At 54.8% G+C, this 20,377-nt stretch overlaps 1 protein-coding gene across 3 annotated transcripts in view; it reads right to left on the minus strand.

Annotated features, from left to right (window-relative positions):
• Positions 1-96: 96 nt before the first annotated feature.
• Positions 97-20,377, minus strand: part of KDM2A (lysine demethylase 2A) — a 33,941-nt gene continuing 13,660 nt past the window's right edge. For 2 of the 3 annotated variants that reach the window (XM_057377357.1, XM_057377359.1), the window contains 18 exons: positions 18,837-18,975; positions 18,182-18,260; positions 16,950-16,996; positions 16,668-16,846; positions 15,828-15,934; positions 15,425-15,518; positions 14,794-14,947; positions 14,000-14,115; positions 13,759-13,885; positions 12,510-12,934; positions 7,759-7,842; positions 5,872-6,138; positions 5,619-5,750; positions 5,452-5,541; positions 4,114-4,826; positions 3,040-3,203; positions 2,313-2,777; positions 97-2,214 (listed from right to left, as the gene is read on the minus strand). In XM_057377357.1, coding sequence (XP_057233340.1) covers positions 2,033-2,214; positions 2,313-2,777; positions 3,040-3,203; positions 4,114-4,826; positions 5,452-5,541; positions 5,619-5,750; positions 5,872-6,138; positions 7,759-7,842; positions 12,510-12,934; positions 13,759-13,885; positions 14,000-14,115; positions 14,794-14,947; positions 15,425-15,518; positions 15,828-15,934; positions 16,668-16,846; positions 16,950-16,996; positions 18,182-18,260; positions 18,837-18,975 — 3,564 coding nt within the window. In that variant the 3' untranslated portion in view covers positions 97-2,032. The remainder of the gene's footprint in view (positions 2,215-2,312; positions 2,778-3,039; positions 3,204-4,113; positions 4,827-5,451; positions 5,542-5,618; positions 5,751-5,871; positions 6,139-7,758; positions 7,843-12,509; positions 12,935-13,758; positions 13,886-13,999; positions 14,116-14,793; positions 14,948-15,424; positions 15,519-15,827; positions 15,935-16,667; positions 16,847-16,949; positions 16,997-18,181; positions 18,261-18,836; positions 18,976-20,377) is intronic. The other variant, XM_057377358.1, reaches the window with a different exon arrangement.

Raw genomic sequence — 20,377 nt, forward strand, 5'->3', positions numbered from 1 at the left:
AAAAAACCAAACCCAACAAAACCCCAATAAAGGAAAAAAAAAATTGTCAAGTAGGTGCCCACCCTCTGCCCCAGCCAAGAACCCCCAACCCCAACTGAGAGAGCACAAGGCTTGGTTTGCTTTTACCCTTAATGCTTACATTTAATTTTAAAGCACAAACATCAGAGATGGACTCTAAATCGCCAACAAAAAAATAGATATTTACAATATTTCTCCGGGGAAGGGAAGGAGGGAGGGARGGAAGGGGGGTTCAAAACGAAACAAAACCACAACCAAACCCTTAAACAAGTGACTTTGCTTGCAGGAGTTGTCTTTAGGGAGCAGGCTGGGTTGTTTTTAAATCACTAAGTGATTTTTATTATATATAATTCTCTTTTTTTCTTCCTTGTGGATTTGCACCACGCTAGGGYGGTACAGAGGGTTGCACACCAGAGTCTCTGCAGCTGGAGAGGGGGAACACAGGGAAGGGGCTGCTGTCCCCGCGGAGGGACCCCCTCACCCCTCTCAACCCCAGCTCTGGAAATTTTCTTTCACGTTGCAAAACTCAAAATGAATCCAAAGGAAAAAGAAAAGCTTTAATTCTTCCGACGTCTTTTCCCGGGAGCCGCCGCGGAGAGGCCGAGGCTGAAGGCTCCTCCTCTCGCCTGGGGGGTGTTTCCTGCTCCGAGCCCTCCGGCTCCGCTACGGCCGCGCTGCCCCTTGTCCCAGGCACTGTGGGATTGTCCCCTTGTGTCCCCTCCTCGGGGACAGTCCCGACGGGCCACCTCTCCTCCCTTATTGCTTCTGAAGCAGCAGGGGGGGTGYGGGCTGCCCCCCGGGGACCCCTGCGGGGCTGGGGACCGGTGGTGGCACRGAGGGGACACCCCGGATTGTGCTATCTGTAGGCTGCCAGGGGGATAGAGAGGGGGAACGTCTGGGCACAGACAGTAGAGGGAGGGAAATAAAACAATGACCCAGAAAAAGAAGATTCCAACCTTTTTTCCTTTTTTTTCCCCTTTTTTTGTTGTCTTTTTTTTTGTTGTTTTGTTTTTTTGTCTTTTTTTTTCTGTTGTTTTTTTTAAAGTGCAAAAAGCTCTCTGCTGCCCTAGAGAGAGTTTCTTTGGACCGACCAYTCATTGCAAAGGAAAATCGGCAGCAAAAAGGGGATGGGAGGGAAGGAGAGGACAATGCCAGTTCAGTCCCAGGCCAGTCGGTCCCAGGCCACAGAGCAGCCCTCGCCCCTCCGGCCCCAGAGTGCTTCGTGGTGCCGGGAGCTGGGGAGGGAGAGGAGGCAGCTCCTGTCCCCACACCGTGCTCACTCACCCCTGGCTGATGCTTCCCGARTCCTCCCTGAGCTCTGGTGTACCTGTGGGTTCTCCCCTGCTCCATCCCCTCGGACAGGCGAGTCATTCCCCAGCCCCTGCTGCTGGGACACCTCGGCCAGAGGCTCCTGCCCTGGGCACCCAAAGAACCGCCCAGAGTTGTAGGAGGGGTGGGAGGAGGAGGAGGGGGATGAATAGTCCCTGCAGCCAGACGAGAGGAAGGGGAACGGAAAGGGCGTGAGAGCACAGGGGAGCGCTGAGCTGGTGGTGGCACAGAGGAGCAATGGGGTGTTCCAGCTCTGCTCCTGCTTCCTTGGAGAGACCTCGACCCTCAAGCTTTGTGCTACCAGGGAAGTGACAAGTGTTTCAAGGCAAGGAGACGATGGGAAGGAGGGGAAAAGCTGGGGGAAGAGGGTGCCCCATTTCTCTGCACAGAGACCTCTGTTACAGGCTCCACCTCGGGAGCGGCCGGCCTCCGGCCTGAGGATCCCTGCCATGTGCCTGCTCCTCCTCTGGTACTGGCCGGCCTGGCGGGACATCTTCCTCGGCAGAAGTCCCGGGGAAGGAGGAGGAAGGACAGTGGAGCAAGGCCAGCAGCGGCCCTGCCTGCCGAGTCAGGTGGGAGGCAGCGGCAGGACACGGAGGGCAAGGGGGAAAGGTGGAGGAGCGGCTCTCCGAGAGGGATGGGATGGGCTCTTTTCCTTCTCCTCAGTCTGCCCCGGGGAGGGTCTCTAGCTGATTTTTTGGATCAGCTTCTCATCGGACAGGCAGTAGAGGCTGTTGATGGACAGGTCCGAGATGAAGTGCTCACAGGCTTTGCGAGTGATCTGTTTGCAACCCCGCAGGTCGATGAGGGTGACGTTGGAGATGCGGCGCAGGTACAACAAGGCCTGGTCTGTCAGCTTATTGCAGCCTGCAGGGAGAGCAGAGGGAGCATGAGGGGGACAACTCCAGACACCRGGAAGGAGGAGATGCTTTAGAATGGAAATGCAGCTGGAGCAGGGCACCCACCTGCCATGTTGAGCTCGGTGAGGGAGTTCCGTGTGGAAGAGCCCACGGCGGTGAGGAGGTTGGCCGACTGGTCCGTGAGGTGGTTGCAGTGGCTGAGGTCGAGGCGGGAGAGCAGGGGCATATGGCGGATGATCAGGCGCAGCGTGGCGTCCGTGATGTCCAGCCCAGCGAGCCGGAAGTCGATCATGTTGCGGAGTTTGCTGCGATTGTCCTGACCTGGACGGGGAGAGAAGCTGACAGTGGACAGACTGTCCTGATGACTGTCCCTTGTCCTCCCCACCCAGCCCCAGGGCAGCAGCAGCTTACTGGGTTTGTCTGTRGGAGGTGTGAGTAAGTCCCGGATCTGAGGGTCCTTGATTCCTACTGCCCACCGAAGATCGAGGGTCCTGAGAAGGGGGCAGCTGGAGGTACTGAGAGCACAGACCGCAGACCAGGAACAGCCCGCTARGATGAGGTCTTTCAGGCCTGGGAGAAGGGAGCAGGTAACAAGTCAGACAGGTTTGGTCAGCTCCAAGGTATCCCAGATCTCCACCATCTTTTTCCAGGCACATGAGGAAGCAGRTCACCTCCCTGCCTGGGATGGGACGCCCGCTTGCCGGGTGATGGAATCCAGGCACCCACGAATTCCCAGGTGGGCAGGGTATCTCTCCCCATGACCCAGCCCTCAGAAAACCTCAGAGCAGGCTGGTGGCAGAGGAAGAGACCCCTCCCCAGCCCATGCTCTCACCTGGCAGCCTGTTGACGAGCCACGTAAGCTGTTTTTTGGAGATATTGGTCCAGCTGAGGTCGAGGCTGACCGGCTGCCTTTTGATGATGCCGCTCAGTGCCTGGGGGGTGATGGACTTGCACCTGCTCAAGTCTATCTTTGTCCACAATCTCTTGTCACAGCACCTGGGGACAAGGACAAGGCTGAAAGTTGAGCCCTGAGAGCCCCATGGGGTAAGAAGACAGCCAGTGGGTTGCTTGGCTTCTGGGAGGAGCCCAGCCCTTGTGTGGCCCCAGCCACAGAACAAGGCTGCTCCTCCTGGTTTCCATAGGTTTCCCCAAACACTGACAAAGGCTGACCAAGGTGTCTGGCCACCCAGGGCCAGCCAGAGCAGCCCCAGSAGGGTTTTGCTGCCACAAAACAAGACTCCAAGTTGCAGCGGGAAGCCTGCTTGTACCCTCCGGGAGTTTCTCCTGATCCTAAGGATCCTTGTTCCTAGCAGGCAAAACACTCTGTTGGGTCCCACCCCACAGCCCCAGGAGAGCTCACTGCTTTGCCAGGAGCAAACTCTTCCTCTCCCATGCAAATTTGTGGAGCCCCCAGAGATAAAGGTGAGAGGACACTCCTCCACTACACTGCTGCCGCCAGCTGATTAAAGCAGGCCATCCCTGCTTGTCAGCTGTCAGAAACCTCCAGTTTCCATTCCTGTCTGTTCCCAAGCCCTCCATGCACAGCTGTCCTGGTGCCAGCATTGTCTTCAGGCCTGCTGCCCCCTGAGGCGTTTCCAGCCAGCAAACCCATCCCTCCTCAGCCTGCTTCCCTGCCTGCTGGGAGGCGAGGCAGCACGGGAAGCCAGGAAGGGCAAGTGCATCAGGCTGGTGGGTGAGGAAAGGGCACTGGCAAGGACCCAGCAGGCAACAGCTAAGCGGACAGGAGGAAGGCAAAAGAGAACAGAGAGTGGTGCACGCATGACAGAGACACCAGGGCTGGCTATAGTGACACTGCCCTGGTTCTGGGGAGCGATGGGAGCGCACCGAGGCGAGGTCCTTTCCCGTTCCCTCTGGATGCCCACCAAGGACGTGCCCCCGCACTCACCACTTGTACCAGGTCTTGCACACCCGCATGCACTCGCAGAGCTCCCTGCGGGTGAGGTAGCGGAACACGGACATCCAGACCTCGCGCTGGACGCAGCTCTCCTCGCCCTCTTGCGCCCGGCCCCCACGCCCGTTCAGCCGGGCCACCCCCCCCTCCTCCGCGTTCTCGTCCTCCTCCTCCTCTTCCTCCTCCTCTTCCTCAGCGGCCGCCTCCTCATCGCCCCCGCTCCGCAGGGGCATCCTGGCGGGCGCRTGGCGCACGACCACGCGTGGCGAGTGCTGCAGGTTGGCCGAGGAGGCCGTGATGGCTTGGAGCTTAGGGACAATTGAAGTGCCGTGGACATCTTTGGTGGGGCGCTGGAGCGTCACGGTGAGGTAGGAGCCATGCAACTTGGCCTTTTCCACCTCTGACAGCTCCTTCTTGCCGCTGGGGTTGTTCTCCTTCTCCCGCACCATGGTTCTCTCTGTGGCCTGGAGCCGCAGCAGCTGCCGGCGCTTGAAGCGCTCATCCCGGCTGGCGCTGTGGTGGTCGCTGGGCCCGGCCCCCGGGGACGAGCGTGTCACCACCCCACGGGGGGATGCAGGGTCGTGGATCAGCTGCAGCATCGGGGTGGGYGAGTTGGGTGGGGGTGTCAGGGGCTCCTCGCAGCTCCGCAGGGGCCGCAGCACCTTGGCTTGCGCYGTGTCGTCGTCGCTCTCCTCCACCTTCCGCTTCTGCGGGGAATGGGGCAGCAGGTTAGTGGGGATGGGGCCTGGGGAACACTCTTGCCCTTTCATCTTCCTTAGGGAAACACCACAGTGCTGGCAGGATMAGTGCCCAGTAGAACCACWGAATGGTTTGGATRAGATTTTAGGGACAYCTTCCACTAGACCAGATTGCTCCAAGCCCCGTCCAACCTGGCCTTGAACACTTCCAGGGATGGGGTGTCCACAGCTTCTTGAGGCAACCTCTGCCAGGGTCTCACCACCTTCASAGKAAGTAATTTCTTCCTAACAGCTCATCTATGTACCACAAAGACCAGAGTCTACCCACACTAGCAACAAACATTTTCCTACCCCTCCTCAAAAGGGATGTCTCTTGAGGTGGGGTGTGGCTTCTATTCCATGTCTCTAGCAGTGAAATCTCTCAGGATCAGTGGGGACAAGGGGTGCTCATCAATGTGGGATGACAGGATGAGATTGCAGCAGGATATGCCCAGACCCTCAAGTGCTGCAAYCCCATGATCCTCACTCTCACCGTCCAACTGGTCCCTCCATCCCATGCTRGTTGAACACATCCCCAGCAGGATGCAGTGGGAGAGATGGAGGACACGGATACTAACTCAGCACAGCTCCTTACCTGGCCCTTTTCTGCRTCATCACCCTGGTAGCACTTAGGGCACTCCCAGCAGTTGGGGAGCTCATCATTGAGCAGCCCTTCCCCATCCATCTGCAACAAGAAGAAGGGGTCAGCAGCAGCCCAGCCCCGCAGCAGAGCCCCCCTTTGCCAGCACCTGCCCTGCCCACCTGCAGACAGCCGGGGTGAACGATCTCGTTGCAGATACAGCACTCCATGAGCTTCTTCTCAAAGTCCTGTGAGTCCTCGTTCTGATCCACCTCCCCGCAAAGTGCACACGTGACCGAGTGAGGCAGCCTGGGCTACAAAGGAAAGCAGGGCTGAAACCAGGGCATGGTGGGACAGTTTTCCTCCTTTCCTTCCCTACTACCTGAACCATGGAGAAATGGCCAACCACTCCCCAGGAATTCAACSTGGACTCACCGCCAAGCACTGCCGGAGGACACAGGACTGCTTCATGCGGCCGGGCCCACCGAACTTTTTCATGTCCCTGCAGTAGTGGCACATGCCACACTCGCCCTGCATGCAGGCCTTGCATTTCCGGCACCGCACCCGCCTTCGCCGGGCACCTGACACGATGGGAGACACTGTGGACCTGACGGGAGTCGGGCGTGGCGCTGGCTTCATGGTGTGCGGCTTGGTGATGGGGATGGTGGGCAGGCGCACCCGCAGCCGGGCCTGGAGCTTTAGCTGGCAACACGGAGAGAGGGGAGCAGGTGAGAGRAGCGAATCACTGTGTTCTGCTGGGGTCTGGAGGGCTCTGATCCCTGGATGTGGCACTGTGACTTCAGATAATGTGCCAGAGAGCAGCTCTGCTCCATCAGTGCTCCACAGCCAAAGGCACCTGGAACAGCGCTGACCTGGCAGTTCTCCTGGAGAATGCTCCCTAATCCCTCACACCACCCCACATCAAGAGATCCCCTTCCTCCCAGGGGAGCTGTCAGGACTCAGAAATGGTTCTGGAAAGGGTTGCCGAGTCCCAGAACTGTCCTGGTGCTCCAAAAACATCCACCTTTTCTTTCTGAGGCAACCTGCCCAGGCTGTCCTCTTTGTGTCACCCTGCCAGATGTGAAAGCAGACAGGGCTCAGCTCTGGCCACTCTTTCCCAAGCTTGAGGCACACTGGAAACACCCACACCCTCCTTGTTTACAGCACAGGTAAGACAACAYAGCCCTCCAGCTGTCACCCTGCATCCCATCAGCCCCCACAGGAAATCTGCTGGCTACAGCATCCTTCTGGGACTGGCTGTGCTGAGATGAGCATCACAGCTGATGGGCTTGGGGAAGGGCAGGCTCCCAAAAACCCCAGCACAAGGATGGGGTTGGGGATGCACCAAGCCTCTGAGTGCTGCACCCAAAGTGTGCAGACATCTCCAGGTCTCTTATCCCAGAAAAGCTACCCAAGATGCTTGTGCCACACATGGACAACACTGGATCCCCTGCGCAGGGCAGAGATGGGCATCTCTAAAGGGCAATCTGAGAGGCTCATTTGTCTCCAGACTCCCAAATGGGGTGTTATCCACCCTTCCTGGTGTGATGGGGTCCTGCTCTTYCCACAGCCTGCCTGTGAGCCCATCTCCTGGCAGGAAGGAAGSAGTGACCTCGGGAGCCATCCTGGCAGGCCACAGGAAGGCAGCCTGCAGAGGGGAAGTCCGGCTACTCCATGCCTCCATCTGCCAGTGAGCTCAGCCCAGGCTGTAGCCCAGCTGTGGGCCCTGGCTTATGAGCACAGCTGGACAGGGAAGGGCAGGGATGCATGGAAAGGTCYCATGGCTGAAGAGGGCTGCTATCCACACGAAGAGACTCCCAGGAGAGAGAAATCTTGCTTGGGGTTCTAAGAGCCAGTACTACAGCACGGGGACACAAGGGACACGTTCACCTCAGTGAGGGGCTGGACTGCTGTTGACCATCAACCTCCACCTGACCAACCCCTGCCACAGCGAGGCCTTCCCTGACACACAACATTTCTCAGGCCATCAGGTCTCCCTTACCAATCCAGAGAGCTGCTGGGAGAGCAGGATCACCCCTTCCTCCCACATCAAGGCTCCATGYTCTCCAAGCACAACTGAAGGGCTGGAGAACACAGAGCAGCTGGGGCTGATCCGGTTACCGCCCATCAGCTGAACTGGGATAACCTGCATAGTGGGAGACCTCTGGGATTGCCTGCAGTGTCGTAGAGGTGGCTGTACCCCATGTTCCACCTTGGCGCTATCCCCAGGCTGGTATGGAAGTGGTGCTACCACACCCCAGGCCTGGGAAACGACACAACAACACGTGACACCCATCTGRGTCCCTTCCTCGCAGCTCCTACCTTATCTCTCTTGGGCCACTGGACGATGGGGACGCCTGTAAGTGCCAGTTTGGGGTCGCTGTTYGCGTATTCTTCCAACAGCAGCTAATGGAGAGAGAGAAGGGGGGGAAACACAGCAGAGAGACAAAAAGCACAGGTGTGAGCAGAGGGAAACACAGCTCCCGCCAGCGAGGCAGGCTCCAACCAGATGCCAAGGCCAGCATGCTTCAAAGGCGGCTGGGAAGGAGCCCTCCTCTCCCCACACCCCCCAGCAACCAATCCCTCCTCCCCCCACATGAGACAGACAAGCTCTGTCGACTCAATCTGCACCAGCGCTTTCATTAACTGCATTTCAGCCCCAAGGCCCCGTGCTGGGTGGTGGTAGAGGGGAAGAGCGCAAAGATTTGGCAGTCTGGGGTGATTTTGGAGGTAGGATTCACCAGGATGGCACCCCCAGCTGCTCCCTAGGTATGGGGCAGCTTGGAGTGTGCAGCAGCAGCAGATGTGGTGCCCCAGCACCCCCTCCATGGCCTGGCACAAGCTGCMGGTAGCAAAGAGCTGCTCCCCCGCACTGCCTCAGGGTTTGGCTTTGACTTTGAGGGAGAGATCCCTCRGTACCGACTGGACTGGCACGCTGCCCTCTGGTGCAACAGCCCCTTGCTCCCAGTGCATGGGGCTCCCACACTCACCCTCCCCAGGGCAGCCCCCTCCCCAAATTCACTCCCCACCAAATCAGCCGGTTGCAAAGGTGCTTTATTTACTTGATGTTGCCATGGTTACAGAGGCAGGAGCCTCCTGCCGGCATCCCCGCGGGCGGTGCTTCCCGCTGCCAGGGCACAGGGTGCCCAGCGTGGCCCCCACCCGGTTTTCCAGGCATCTCACAGGCAGGAAGCCGCAGCCTGCCCTGGATTCCCTGGCAGAGCAGCGTGCTGCCTTCCGTCTCCCCAAGAGCACACGCCGAGGGAAAGGTCAGGGCTGGGGGCTCCCACACAACACCCGTGGGACTGCAGCGTCCCCCTTCCCGTGGCACCAGGGACGGGGCGGGGGTGGTGGCGGCTCAGGCATGCTCCCCRCCAGGGAGCCGAGCGACTGTGGGGGCTCACGGGTCCTGTGGCTGTATCTGGCCCGGAGCCGGGGTGGGCGACAGCCCCCTGGTGCCCTGTGCCCCGTCGCACAGTAGCCAGGGGGATGCGGCTGAGGGGACCCTGCAAGCACGCGGCTGGAGCGCCTTGGCAGCGGCACCGGTGAGTGCGCCCTGGGTACAGGGAAGGGACAGATGAGCCCAAGCACCGGTCAGGGACCCATCCAAGGAAGCAGAGGTCCCCCCGCGATTCCCCTCCCACCCTGTCCGGGACCAGAGCATCCCCGCRCCCCCTCCCCACGCCACGAGCATTGCTAGCTGCCTGACCTTGCGCCTCTGGAGCTGCCGAGACTCTGGGGTGAAGTTTGCCGAGCCCTCTTTGTTTCGGTGCCTGCACTGCGAGGGCTGGGGCCCCCTCCCCTCTGCCCGGACACCTACGGGGGCTGGCTCAGACCCCRGCTGGACCCCCGGTGTTCGGGGACATGGCTGGGGGAGCAGCTGCGCCCCCCGCCCCGAGCGCCCCCGGCTCCTCCCCGCCCCCGGCAGCCGCACCGGCGGCCGCGTGCTCCTCCCGAGCCCTTGGGCAGCGGCGGAGGCAGCTTCCTGAGCCGGAGACAATGCTGCTGCGTCACCCACATGCGGTTCCCAGCAATGCTTTGCAACGGGAAGATGGCAGAAGAGAAAAAGGGAGTGAGGGAGCGGAGGGCAGAGCCGCGCTGCTGCAGCGCCGGGAGGGGCCGGGACAGCGGGGATTGGCGCAGGGTCCGGGCGGCGCTGCCCATCGGCCTCCCCGGGATCCCTCCCTCCCTCCGCCGCCGCAATCCGAGAGGCCGGGGCCGGGCTCCCCAGTGCCGGGCAGAGCGTGGCCAAGAGCCCTTACCCCGTCCCGCTCAGGCCCAGCCTCCCCGGCGCCTTTCTTTTGTCTGCTCCGAGTCGAGTTTGGGATCGGAGAGACCCCGCTGGTGCGAGCGGGGCTTTGGAATGTAGGCAAGGGTCATTCTCCCTTGCATCTCCCCCCAGGGTCTGCACCCCCACCCTCGACCTGGAGRGACAAACCTTCCAGGGGAAACATCCCGCCAGTCAAGTTTGGGAGCAGCCACATTCCCAAAGGCACCGGGGACCAAACCACTAGAGGGGGACAGATCCATATCGGGMGATCAAGGTGTCCCCAAGCAGCCCCAGCCCCGCCTGAGACGYCCCCCAGCTACACACGGCAATTACAATACAAGAAACTTCTGAAACAAAGCCAAACAGGACAGGGGAGCAGCGGCTTTTTCCCACTTCTGATGCATACAACGCATCTGCAGGCAACTACAGCTTTGTGTTCCAAGGAAGCCAGCGCACGCCGACCTGGCTCTGAACTGTCACCAACTGTGCCACCAGTGCACCCTCGGACCCTGTGACCCACTGGCAGAAGCATGACACTGCTGCCATTCTACCATGGGAGAGCTTCCTAGCACAGCTCACAGGCCACCCTGAACTTCTTTACATCCATCCCTGATGATACCACCCCCTTCCTCACCAAATTCTGTCTGTGCCCATTGCCCAATAAGGTATTTGGGCAATGCCACACCAGAGGCTTTGAGATGAGGTCCTGAAGACAGGATCAGCTCTTCTGGGAGAGGCTTATCCTGTTCCTACAATCCTYGATGCTCCAACAGCTCCATGGAAAGCCCAAATATAACCTGTTTAYGGCAGGCCACAGGGGCCTGGCTTTAGACCTGCTGTCAGCTGCCTCATAACCATCCTGCTCCTGTCAAACCCAATMATGGAAACCAGCACAACCCAGAGGGGGCAAAAAGGATGGATGGAAGCAGTCAAAAGACAACAGGACCTCTCAGAAAYTCCCTCTTTGCCAATGATCTTTCCAACAACCCCCACCATGTCAGTATTTTCAGACAATTCTTGCCATCGAGCTGGAAGCACAACATTGTCACAGCCAAAGTATCCTACCCTGCCACATGATGCTCCAGGCTCAAACTCATGACAGGACATGCATTTCTCCATGTGACCCCACAGACAGACACCCTGAAATCCTGATCACCACACAAGAGGCTGTGGGAAAAGGCAGCATTTGCCTGCTCCAGGTGTGCCCAGGAACACTGGATAGCAGACAGTGGCAGGAAGGGTGGCAGGACATTCGCCCTGACAAGCAGATCAAGGTGCCAGGCCCTGCCAGGATAAGAAAATACCACGTTCTGACCACGGGGAGCACAAACCAAAGTGGGGCTTTCCCAACAGTCCTTGGCTGGATCCCATCAATCCCAGCTCCATCAATGACCTTACCTGGTGACACAGGGACAAAAGTACCTGCTGCAGATRGGTGGCCCCAGTTAAAAGTTTTAGCTAGAAATATCTGAAGCCCTTCTCAGGCTTTACAAGCCAGCCCCTACTGGCCACTTTCATCACCTCTATGGAAAATRAGTTTTCAAAGTAGAGGTTTACTGTGGTTGGACAAATTTGTCCCACTTTCTCAAGCAAGTGCAGACTAGTGACTAAGGATCTTCATGCCTTGAGGATGACAGTCCTGAGGGATGGAATCCTGCAGCTCAGGATACATCTGAACCTCCAAGAACAGACAGCTTTAAGGAGCAAATCCTCAGGGAAATTGTTTGGAACCACAAGAGCTCATCTATGAGATACAACTGTACACAGGGTCGTGTGGATCATAGCAAAACCCACAGGAACACCTTTATTACCTCCAAAACATTAACAAATTCTTTGATCAGGTCTCAAGCCCCAGCTGAACACCAACAACCTTGGAGGCTCTGCCTTCAAAACACCCAACACCAGCCTCCTTTTTTCATTCCCAGGGTGAAACACAGCGCCCACAGCTCAGGTTCCTTCAGAGCATCATACAGGGCTCAGAAACACGTGTCACGTACTTAAAGGTCACAGCACACACAGACGCCTGAAAAGCCACAGGAAACCCCAAATGCAGCCCCTAACAGAACACAGACTCTTTCAGCCAAGACCATGGGACCCCAAAGCAACGGGAAGTAGCCTCTGCTTCAAACACAGCAGAGCACCAGATTTACRCAAACAACCTACAAAAAACCTCCAGGAAACAGCATCAGGAAATGAAAACAACAGCAAAGACAGGGATACATGCATGGCTCTGTGTGGATGGCAGCTTTGCTACAGGCAAGCTGCTGGAGAGATCACCATCAGCAAGAGGGGAGCAAAAGGTAACTGGTTTTAGRGACTAAAATGGATTTCTGGGATATAGAGTACAGCTAATGTTCTCACTTTAGTGCTGAAAGGGTTAAATCACCAAAGCTCATTGGGTCAGCTCAACAGATGAAGGGAAATAAAACCCAAACAACCCTCACCAGCMCTAAAAAACTGACTCTTGTAACTCCAAGTCACACCCTGGGCAAACAACTCAAAGGAACAAGGCCAAATCCACCTGGGGCAAGGAAAAGGCTCCAACTCTCACAGAATCCACAGACAAAACTGGAAGTGAACTGCACCAGCAACAAGCACACTCCTGCACTGACACCCATGAGGGACCCAGCCAGGGCCCAGCCACCCCCCTGCTTTCTTGACCCCAAATCCCAGGACTGTCCCTTKGGTGTAACATCAGCCTCACACAGAGGAAGAAGACACCAATCCTGCCGCAGGACAGGAGTAGGGTGAGGGTGAAGCCCCATTTCCCTGTGGGAAGTGCCTGGCACTTGTTCAGGCCTACCTTGACATCAGCAATGAGGGCGTCCTCGTCCTCGATGCCGGTGGGAACGCACTTCTTGTGYAGAGGGAGTGACTCCAGCTTGTCCACGAGGCAGCGCAGCCCCTCCAGCTCAAACTGGGTCAGGTGCACCTTTCTGCTCTTGCGGGGGCTGCCCCCGCTCGGGTCCCAAGCCTGGCCATTTTGGGAGCCCCGGCTGGAGTCAGAAGAGTCTATGGATGGGGTCTTCTTGAGACCTGGCAGGCTGCTCCGGCAGCTCTTGCCCAGTTCATCATAGTCCACATTGGCACCGTTGGCGATTGGGCTGGTGAGAATGGACCGCCGGGTCATGGGGCGCCGGGATTCCTTCCCTGCTGAGTCCTCATCATCCTCCTCCTCCTCTTCCTCCTCTTCCATGTTCACTGAGTCTGAGGAGCTCAGCTCCATATCTGCCATGATGGAGAAAGTGGAAGAGCAATCACAGGAGGTGTTCTGTGTTTAAAGGAATACCCACCCCGCAGTGACCAGACATGCTGGAGCAACAGATACTTATAAGGTGAAAGGAACASAGAAGCTGGAAAAGAACAACTAAATGCTGTTCCCATTCCTGGTTTGTTTTGTGCAAAGGCAAGGTATCAGATACGGAAAAATGTCCCAGAGGAAGAAACAACAAATGTTGTTTAGCCCTAGACTAAATTTCATGGAATCCTAGAATGGTTTGGGTTGGAAGAGACTTTTAAAGGTCATCCAGTTGAACMTTAGTGCCATGGGSCTGGAMATCTTTCACTACATCATGTTGCTYAAAGTCCTGTCCAACCTCATTTTGCTTTGGAAGGCTTGGGATCTCCAGCTGAAGGCTCCGGACACCTTGATTCTGCCTTCATGATGCGAGAAAGAGGAYGTGGACTCACTCATGACCAAGAGGSCTGCCAAGCCCTCTCAAGTAACTTTGTCAGCCCTTAAAACCCTGTGCACAGAAGGCTCTGCCCAGCTAGAGAATTCCTGCCCACAGCACTGTGGTGGTCACTGCAACTTCCCCTAACCTYTTCCGTGCAAGGCTTTGAACTGGTGGAGTGCTGGTTTCACAGCTGTGAGGAACCTGGGCTGCTGGAGGGCCAGATGAGGAAGCAGAAGTCTGGCTGGCTGTGACTTCATGCTCAAAAAAACGCACCCAGCCCTCCCCTGCCTGCCACACTACTGAGCCAGTACCTCAACAGGAGGGTGTAAGAAGCCAGTTTGATAAGAGTGAGGAAGAAATAAGTGCTGGACTTACCCATGCTGAGGGATTCCTTCTGGAAGTCCTTAGTCAGGTGGGAACGGCTGGTGATGCAGTACACGTAGCGCTCCAGCACGTACCAACACATCTCGTAATAGAAGGGATAACGAAACTTGTTTGGGACCTGCAAAACAGGCAAGAGGATCTGTSAGGCCTCCTTCCCCACTGTGCACTCAGATGACAAACGCCACTCCAGGTCTGGCCCAGTGTCCAGCACGGGTCTCCCACAGGTCCTTACCCGTGTGCGGTCCTCGATGCTGTAGATGCGGAGCTGCATAGGGATGTTGAAGCTGTGTAAAAAGTTGCCCCCAAAAACCAGCGTGTCCATGGGAGTGTACACAGCATGGATCCAACCTTGGGGAGAAAGCAGAGTTGAAAGAATCCTTCTGATCAACCTTGCACAGTTTTTTGTCACCCTGATGTCATCCTATATTGTTTCTTAATTGTGTTAGGCCTAGCAACAAGGGAAACAGTCTTCCTAAGTCTGTTACAACCCTCAAAATAACCCAAGTTCCAGCCCTTATCTCCAAGGCTAAGCAATCCAGCCAAGTCCAACATCTGGGGAATTCCAGCATGGGTTTCCTTAAGGCAAAGCCACTCAGTTCAAAAGAGGTGTCAGTTGTGATAACAGGACTCAAATGAGTCGGTTGTGCAATCCCTGGTGTTTTCTGTTCCTGGTCCTGCTGTAAGCCACATTCTGCAGTGGGACACCAGGGAGCTGCCTTGGGCCAGCCTGTCCTCAGCCTGCATGCTCCATGTGTCAACATGACAAGATCTGGGAAAGCCTTCTTTAATAATTAATCAAGTGTGATGAGAGCCAGCCACAGCTTTCCTAACACTTGGGCTGAATCCCAAGGCTAACAATGCCATGACAGGCATGTTTTGGGAGGTAGCAAGTGAAAGGACAAAGCCACATCACATCTCTGTCTCCCAGTGACTCATGAGAGAGCTAAATCCTGCCTGTGTCCCATGAGTTTCAGTGTTGCCATGACCCTGGCCAAGGCCAGGATGGCCCTGCCCATCATGGAGTACCTGAGGGGATGACAAATGTGTAGCCCTGCTTGAGTTCAATGCGCTGGCACTCTGATACTCTGTCTCCAAGGAAAATGTCTCCCTGCTTCCCTGAGAGAAGCCAGTTTTCATAGAGCTCCAGGTTCTGGGGTGTGGGAGGGATCAGCCAGAAGATCTGCAAATAAAGACAACACACTTATGTAAGTATCACATAATGAACARCTATGGGCTACATCTGCTTCTTCTAAATGTCTGATTCTCTTCCTCTCTGCATTCCCAGAGAAATTCCCAGAAAAATGACTTGGACAGYTGCCCCTCTTGAGAGGATAAGCAAGGTCTTTCCCAGCCTGACAYTCAGGCAGCCTGAGCTTGGGATGCTTTTTAAAGTATAACTTACAACAGTGTCAAGAGACACAGAGGCARGAAAGCCACCAGAATGACAAGGAGATTTACCCAAGTTAGATTTACCATGTTAGAGCCAAGCCTGGCCTAGGGATTGGCACCTGTCTGGCTCCATGCAACACAAACAAGTTTAGGGTGAGAAACACTTCAGTCTGCTGTCTGGAAATGCATTCTCCAGGACTGATAGAAGAACAGACCAACAATCACTCTCCTAAAGCACCTGCAGCTCTTCCAAAAGGGACTGTCCTACCTTTCCCCCTCGGTGGATATGGTACCACACAGAAGTGCCACCAAAGTCCACGTGGAAATCTGTATAGCAGCCCTTGACACTCATCAGACAGTATCTGGTGGAAAACAAGATGAGAAGGTGAAAATAAGTGGTGATCCACATTTTGGAGCAGTATGACACATTCCAATGGGAATGGGCCCCCAAACCCAGACCAATGGCTCAGCTCGCTGCCAGAAGCCACACAGCCCCTTCCATGCAGCTAAAAGGGATTAAATAAGTGACTGCAGTGGCTTTACAAGTCTCACCCACCAAAAAAAAAAAAAAAGGGAGACTGTTCCTCTCCTTAATACAAACTGCTGTTCCCTTAGGCAGCTTTCCTGCAAGAGACTGTTTGCTGCCTGCCACAGCTCAGGAAGTCACTTACTTCTGCACCTTTGGATATTGCATTTCCAGGATGGCGTTGGTAGACTCTGTCTGACTCTCCTTCAGGTGCCTGGGCCACATGTTATCAACCCAGTCAATCAAATCCACCTACAGCAGAGAGGTGGGAGATGTGAGCAGAGAAGAAAGGGCCACAGAAAAACCTTTTGCTACCCCCAGACTGGTATATCCCTTTTTGCTCCTTGCTCACACCCAGCAACTTTCCCAATGCCACTAGGGCAGTTCCACATGTAAAGCACTTATAACCAGATGTTCTGATGCCAGCAGGGACTTCCATAAAAAATGGAACAWCATCTTCCAGGCTGGGATTCAAGTCCTTAAGTTACAGGAAAGCCAGAGRTGTCCAGGTTTCCTCTATAGTTAACAGGGAGAAGCGACTGGCCCTACACAGCTCCCACTGCCCCTCCGCTGACTGCAGAGGGAGTTCAGGATGTTTATCCCTTCCATCCCACTTCCCACAAAACAGCCTCCTGCCCCTCTTCCAGCACACCTCCAGTCCTGGCCTCCTTTGGCCTCAGAGACTTCAGCACTTTGCATCAGGAACCATCCCTGCCACACTGTGCAGAGTTCATACTTCCACATCCCTAATTGCTGACAGCCAATGAACAGTTCATTTCTCTGCAGAGTCACATTCCAGGGACTTGACCATGGTCACCACAGCCTTACTGGGAGATAAGCTCCAGCASCTTCCAGACTGACATCCCTGCTGAGCCCACATGTGTTCCAAACAGCCCCTCTCCTCCCGCATCCCAGTGCCAAGCTGCACCTCGCCTCCAGAGTTCCAGGGAAAGCAGATCCCTGTGGAAGGAAGAGCCCTGCTCACCGTAGCAGGTCTCTGCACCAGGTTCTCCAGCTTGGTGTGGCTGAACTCCAGGCTGATGACATTGTAGAGCTTCTCCCGCTCCTCCTCCGGTGTTTCGTAGTAGCGTGCCCACTGTGCCATGGACATCTCGATGTCCCGCTGCGTGTTCACATCCATCACATCCACCATCCGTCGGCTCCCTGATGTGACAGACATGTCACTGGATCTGTCCCTGGGCACCATGGACTCCAGGAGGTGAGATCTTCAAGACCCCAACCACACAAGCAAGTACAGGACACTTACCCACACACAGCCGCACATCATTCACGCTGAAGTCCGGATCTGGCATCCTGYGGGACAAACATCTGGCTAAAAAAAMCATCAAGTGCTTCTGGCTGCACACCCTATGACCCAGAAACTTGGTGCCCTGAGAGCACACCTAGCTTTGGTGTTGGAGAAAGCTCCAGAATTGGATCTCTGGGAGCACAGGACTGGGGTGAAACACTAGGACAAACTTCTGGTTCAGGAAGCAGAGTTAGGAATAGGATGTACCATCTCCAGAGCTGCTGCACACCAAATTGTGGCAAAGGAGCCAGCAGGCCTTGAACTAAGCAATCGCAGCTCTTGTTTTAAAGGCTGCTCGTGTGAGTTATCCCAATCCAAAGGCATGGCCAGGACATTCAGTATATTCCACTGACACAGCAGAACCACTCAAATGTTTGTACTGGCACCYTTCTCTGTACAAACACTGCTGTCACAGGCAGAGCAAGCTGGCAACCATTTGAGCAGCTCTTGACCCAGAGAAATACCCAAAAGCTCAGGAGAAATTCCGTTTCAGCCACACTGTAAAACCCAGTGTCAAACCTCTGCCCTCCCAAGTTACCCAGCATTAAAACTGAGCCTGGCATGACTTCCTACCCAATTCACCCCAGCACAGAACATCCTGCAATAGATGAGATRTCACCCACCCATTCACAGGCAGCTGAGGGGGTTCAAAGCAGTGCTGCTGATACTTGCTCTGAAAGTTTGTGAGTGGTCATTTATTCCTCTAATCCTTGTATTAATCAAAYCCAAAAACCACTGACCCAGTTTACACTTTGAGCTGCAAACATCAATGGAGGTATTGCAGCAAGAGAGGCAGARAGCAGTTTAGAAGTTCAGAACATCAAGTGGGAATTTTGGAAAATGCCAGAAATACTACAAATTGTTTGACTCTCTGGCAATAGATGCCTATGTTACTAGGAAAGAAACCCAGCCAGATGTTGCATTAGAGCAGCAGTGGGACTTYCCAAATATTTAGTGGAATTCTGATCACCTATAGCCAATTCAGTCCTCTCATTTTCAATCCTAACGGACTAAGAAGAACAGGATAACCGAGCTGGAAGACATTTCTCTCTGCTCACTGCACACAAAGAACAGCATGGACACGAGACAGTCAAACCAGCTTGGCAGAACCAGGATCAGATCCCACACAGTGTGGAGAGATGAAGGAATTGGGCCAGAGTCACCCACCACTCCATGCTCCCAGTACTTACTTTATCCCCAGGCCATCCGAACTCCTGAAGATGAGTGGGTCCCTTAGGCCACCCCGCTGGATGTAYTCAACTGTGAAGTCTGGTTTGGGGAGACAAGAGGAAGAAAGGTTTAGGAGAAATTCCTTCAGAGGATTAGAGACATATTGACGTTAGAGAATCTCTGGAGATTGCTAGTCCAAYCCTGCTTCTCGCTTTTCTACACTCCTTTGGAGATCCTGGAACTCCTTTGCARCAGTTCCAAGAGGCAGCACAGCTTGTGCTGCTGACAAGCCTCAGCAGGAGAGAAGGGTTTGCTCCAACAGGCTGCTCCTGAYAGGTGAACAGTCTGGATTTTGGTGCTCACTTCCCTAGAAAGCTCAGAGCCAAGCAAGAGTTGCCTCACAGAAGTGCTCCTCCATCCTGGTAAATCATTATGAGGGGCTGTGTGATGAAAAGCCATCCCACAGAGGTGTGTGTGTGGTGAAAGGACAGTCCTTGAATTAAGGATCTGGTAGACATGTGGCTGCAATTACAGGTATTGACCCAGGCAAACCCTCCCGTTCCTGGCTGCCATGTGTCCCAGCAAGCTGCAGACTGGCTCCCTGCTCTCTGGAGCGAGCAGCTTCCATGAAATTCCCCCCACACACTCCCTGGGACCAGCAGTTCCAAGACAAACCTTTGCCTTCCATGAAGACCACGAAGGTGGAGTTGAACTTGTTAGTGGACAGCTTTTCCTCAAGGTCAAATGTCCTCTTCCCTTCAATCTCATCGTCGGAGATGCCGTCATCCTCATAACGCCGCCTCATTGTGCCACGCTGAGGAGAGAGCCAGGAAGGGAGAAGTTATGGACCAGCAGGAAYAACCAGAGCCTCATCCCAACCTAGCACAGCTCAGCCATGGCCTTCAGGGGAGCCCAGGTCTGTCCTGAAGCCAAAACACAGCACTGAAGCATTAGCTCTGCTCCCCCTCCATYCAGATTTGTGCAAATTGGGCTGTATGGGAGACAGATAATCACTCCTAAGGAATTCCTCTTACAGGTGCATCTGTATTTTGCCGCACTGGAAGTAAAGGCACTTAAGAATTTCAATCTCTGCCTGAACCCCAATGATAGAAAACATATTCTCAAGTTTTATTTTTGACTGTGCCTGTACACAAAAGGTAATTTATTCCCTTGTGTGTGTGAGGAAGAGTAGCAGTGGGAAGGAACCCTTTTCTTAAAGGGTCTCATAAGCACATCTGTAGAGGGATTCCTGCCAGACATCCTCTTCTGGCACTGCTGGATCTGGAAGAAATTATTGTCCCCAGCTGTTGGCCACCTGGCCAGAGAGCAGAATCCTTCGTGGGAATTTTATCCCCTCAGATAAAAGGCAACCAGCTCTGAAKTAGCCAAGCTGCCTTCCCTTAATTATGGATGTTCCCACTATCAGGCATGCACACCAACTCCTGGGCCAGCAGACAGCCAGGGACAGGATGGGGCAGGAGGTGACACAGCTGCTGGCACCTGCCTGCAGTAGGGAGGGGCAGTGTCACATCCCCAGCAACACCACCAGAACCAGCCACGGGCTGKGATGACCTCACTGCAGAAAGAGAAATTACTCCCTCATACAAAAGCACTGTTTTAAATAAGTTTTTAAAATTAATTAGATGAACCAGTGCAAGAACACGTAGGGACACACAAAAAAGGCTTCCCCCCCACTAATTTTAACTCCTCGTTTCAAGCAGGCTGATGGACACTCAGAGAGAGTTCCCCTGCCATCAAGACAGAATCACTCACCTATTGTTAACAGCTCACTGACTGGGCTCAGCTTTCCAACTCCCTTTCTAAAAACCTGAGTAACARGGACACAAACACCTCATCAGCCAAGCAGGAATAATCGACTGCTTCTAAATGAGGCACTTTAGGATGAGTCCTAACAACCTGGTCTGTCCAATGGCTCAGACCATTAACCAGTCTGGAAAAGAACTGCTGTCCTTTGTCTTAAGCCACCCACTAAAGATGAGCAGGACTTCCCCATTTTCAGAAACACTAAAACTCACTTTACTCACTTGTATAAAGGCAGGAAAATGCATTTTAAAGCCACAGACCTACAGGGCTGGCACCAGCAGAAATGACCTATTCATTGGGAACACTTGGAATTTCACACTGTTAAGACTGGGCTGCACACACCAAAAACAGGAACTCTCAAATGTTCATTCATTAAACTGAGACTGGCTTTT

Source organism: Malurus melanocephalus, unplaced genomic scaffold, assembly GCF_030028575.1.
Source record: "Malurus melanocephalus ecotype Western Australia unplaced genomic scaffold, MMel_1.1 scaffold_310, whole genome shotgun sequence".
NCBI lineage: Eukaryota > Metazoa > Chordata > Aves > Passeriformes > Maluridae > Malurus > Malurus melanocephalus.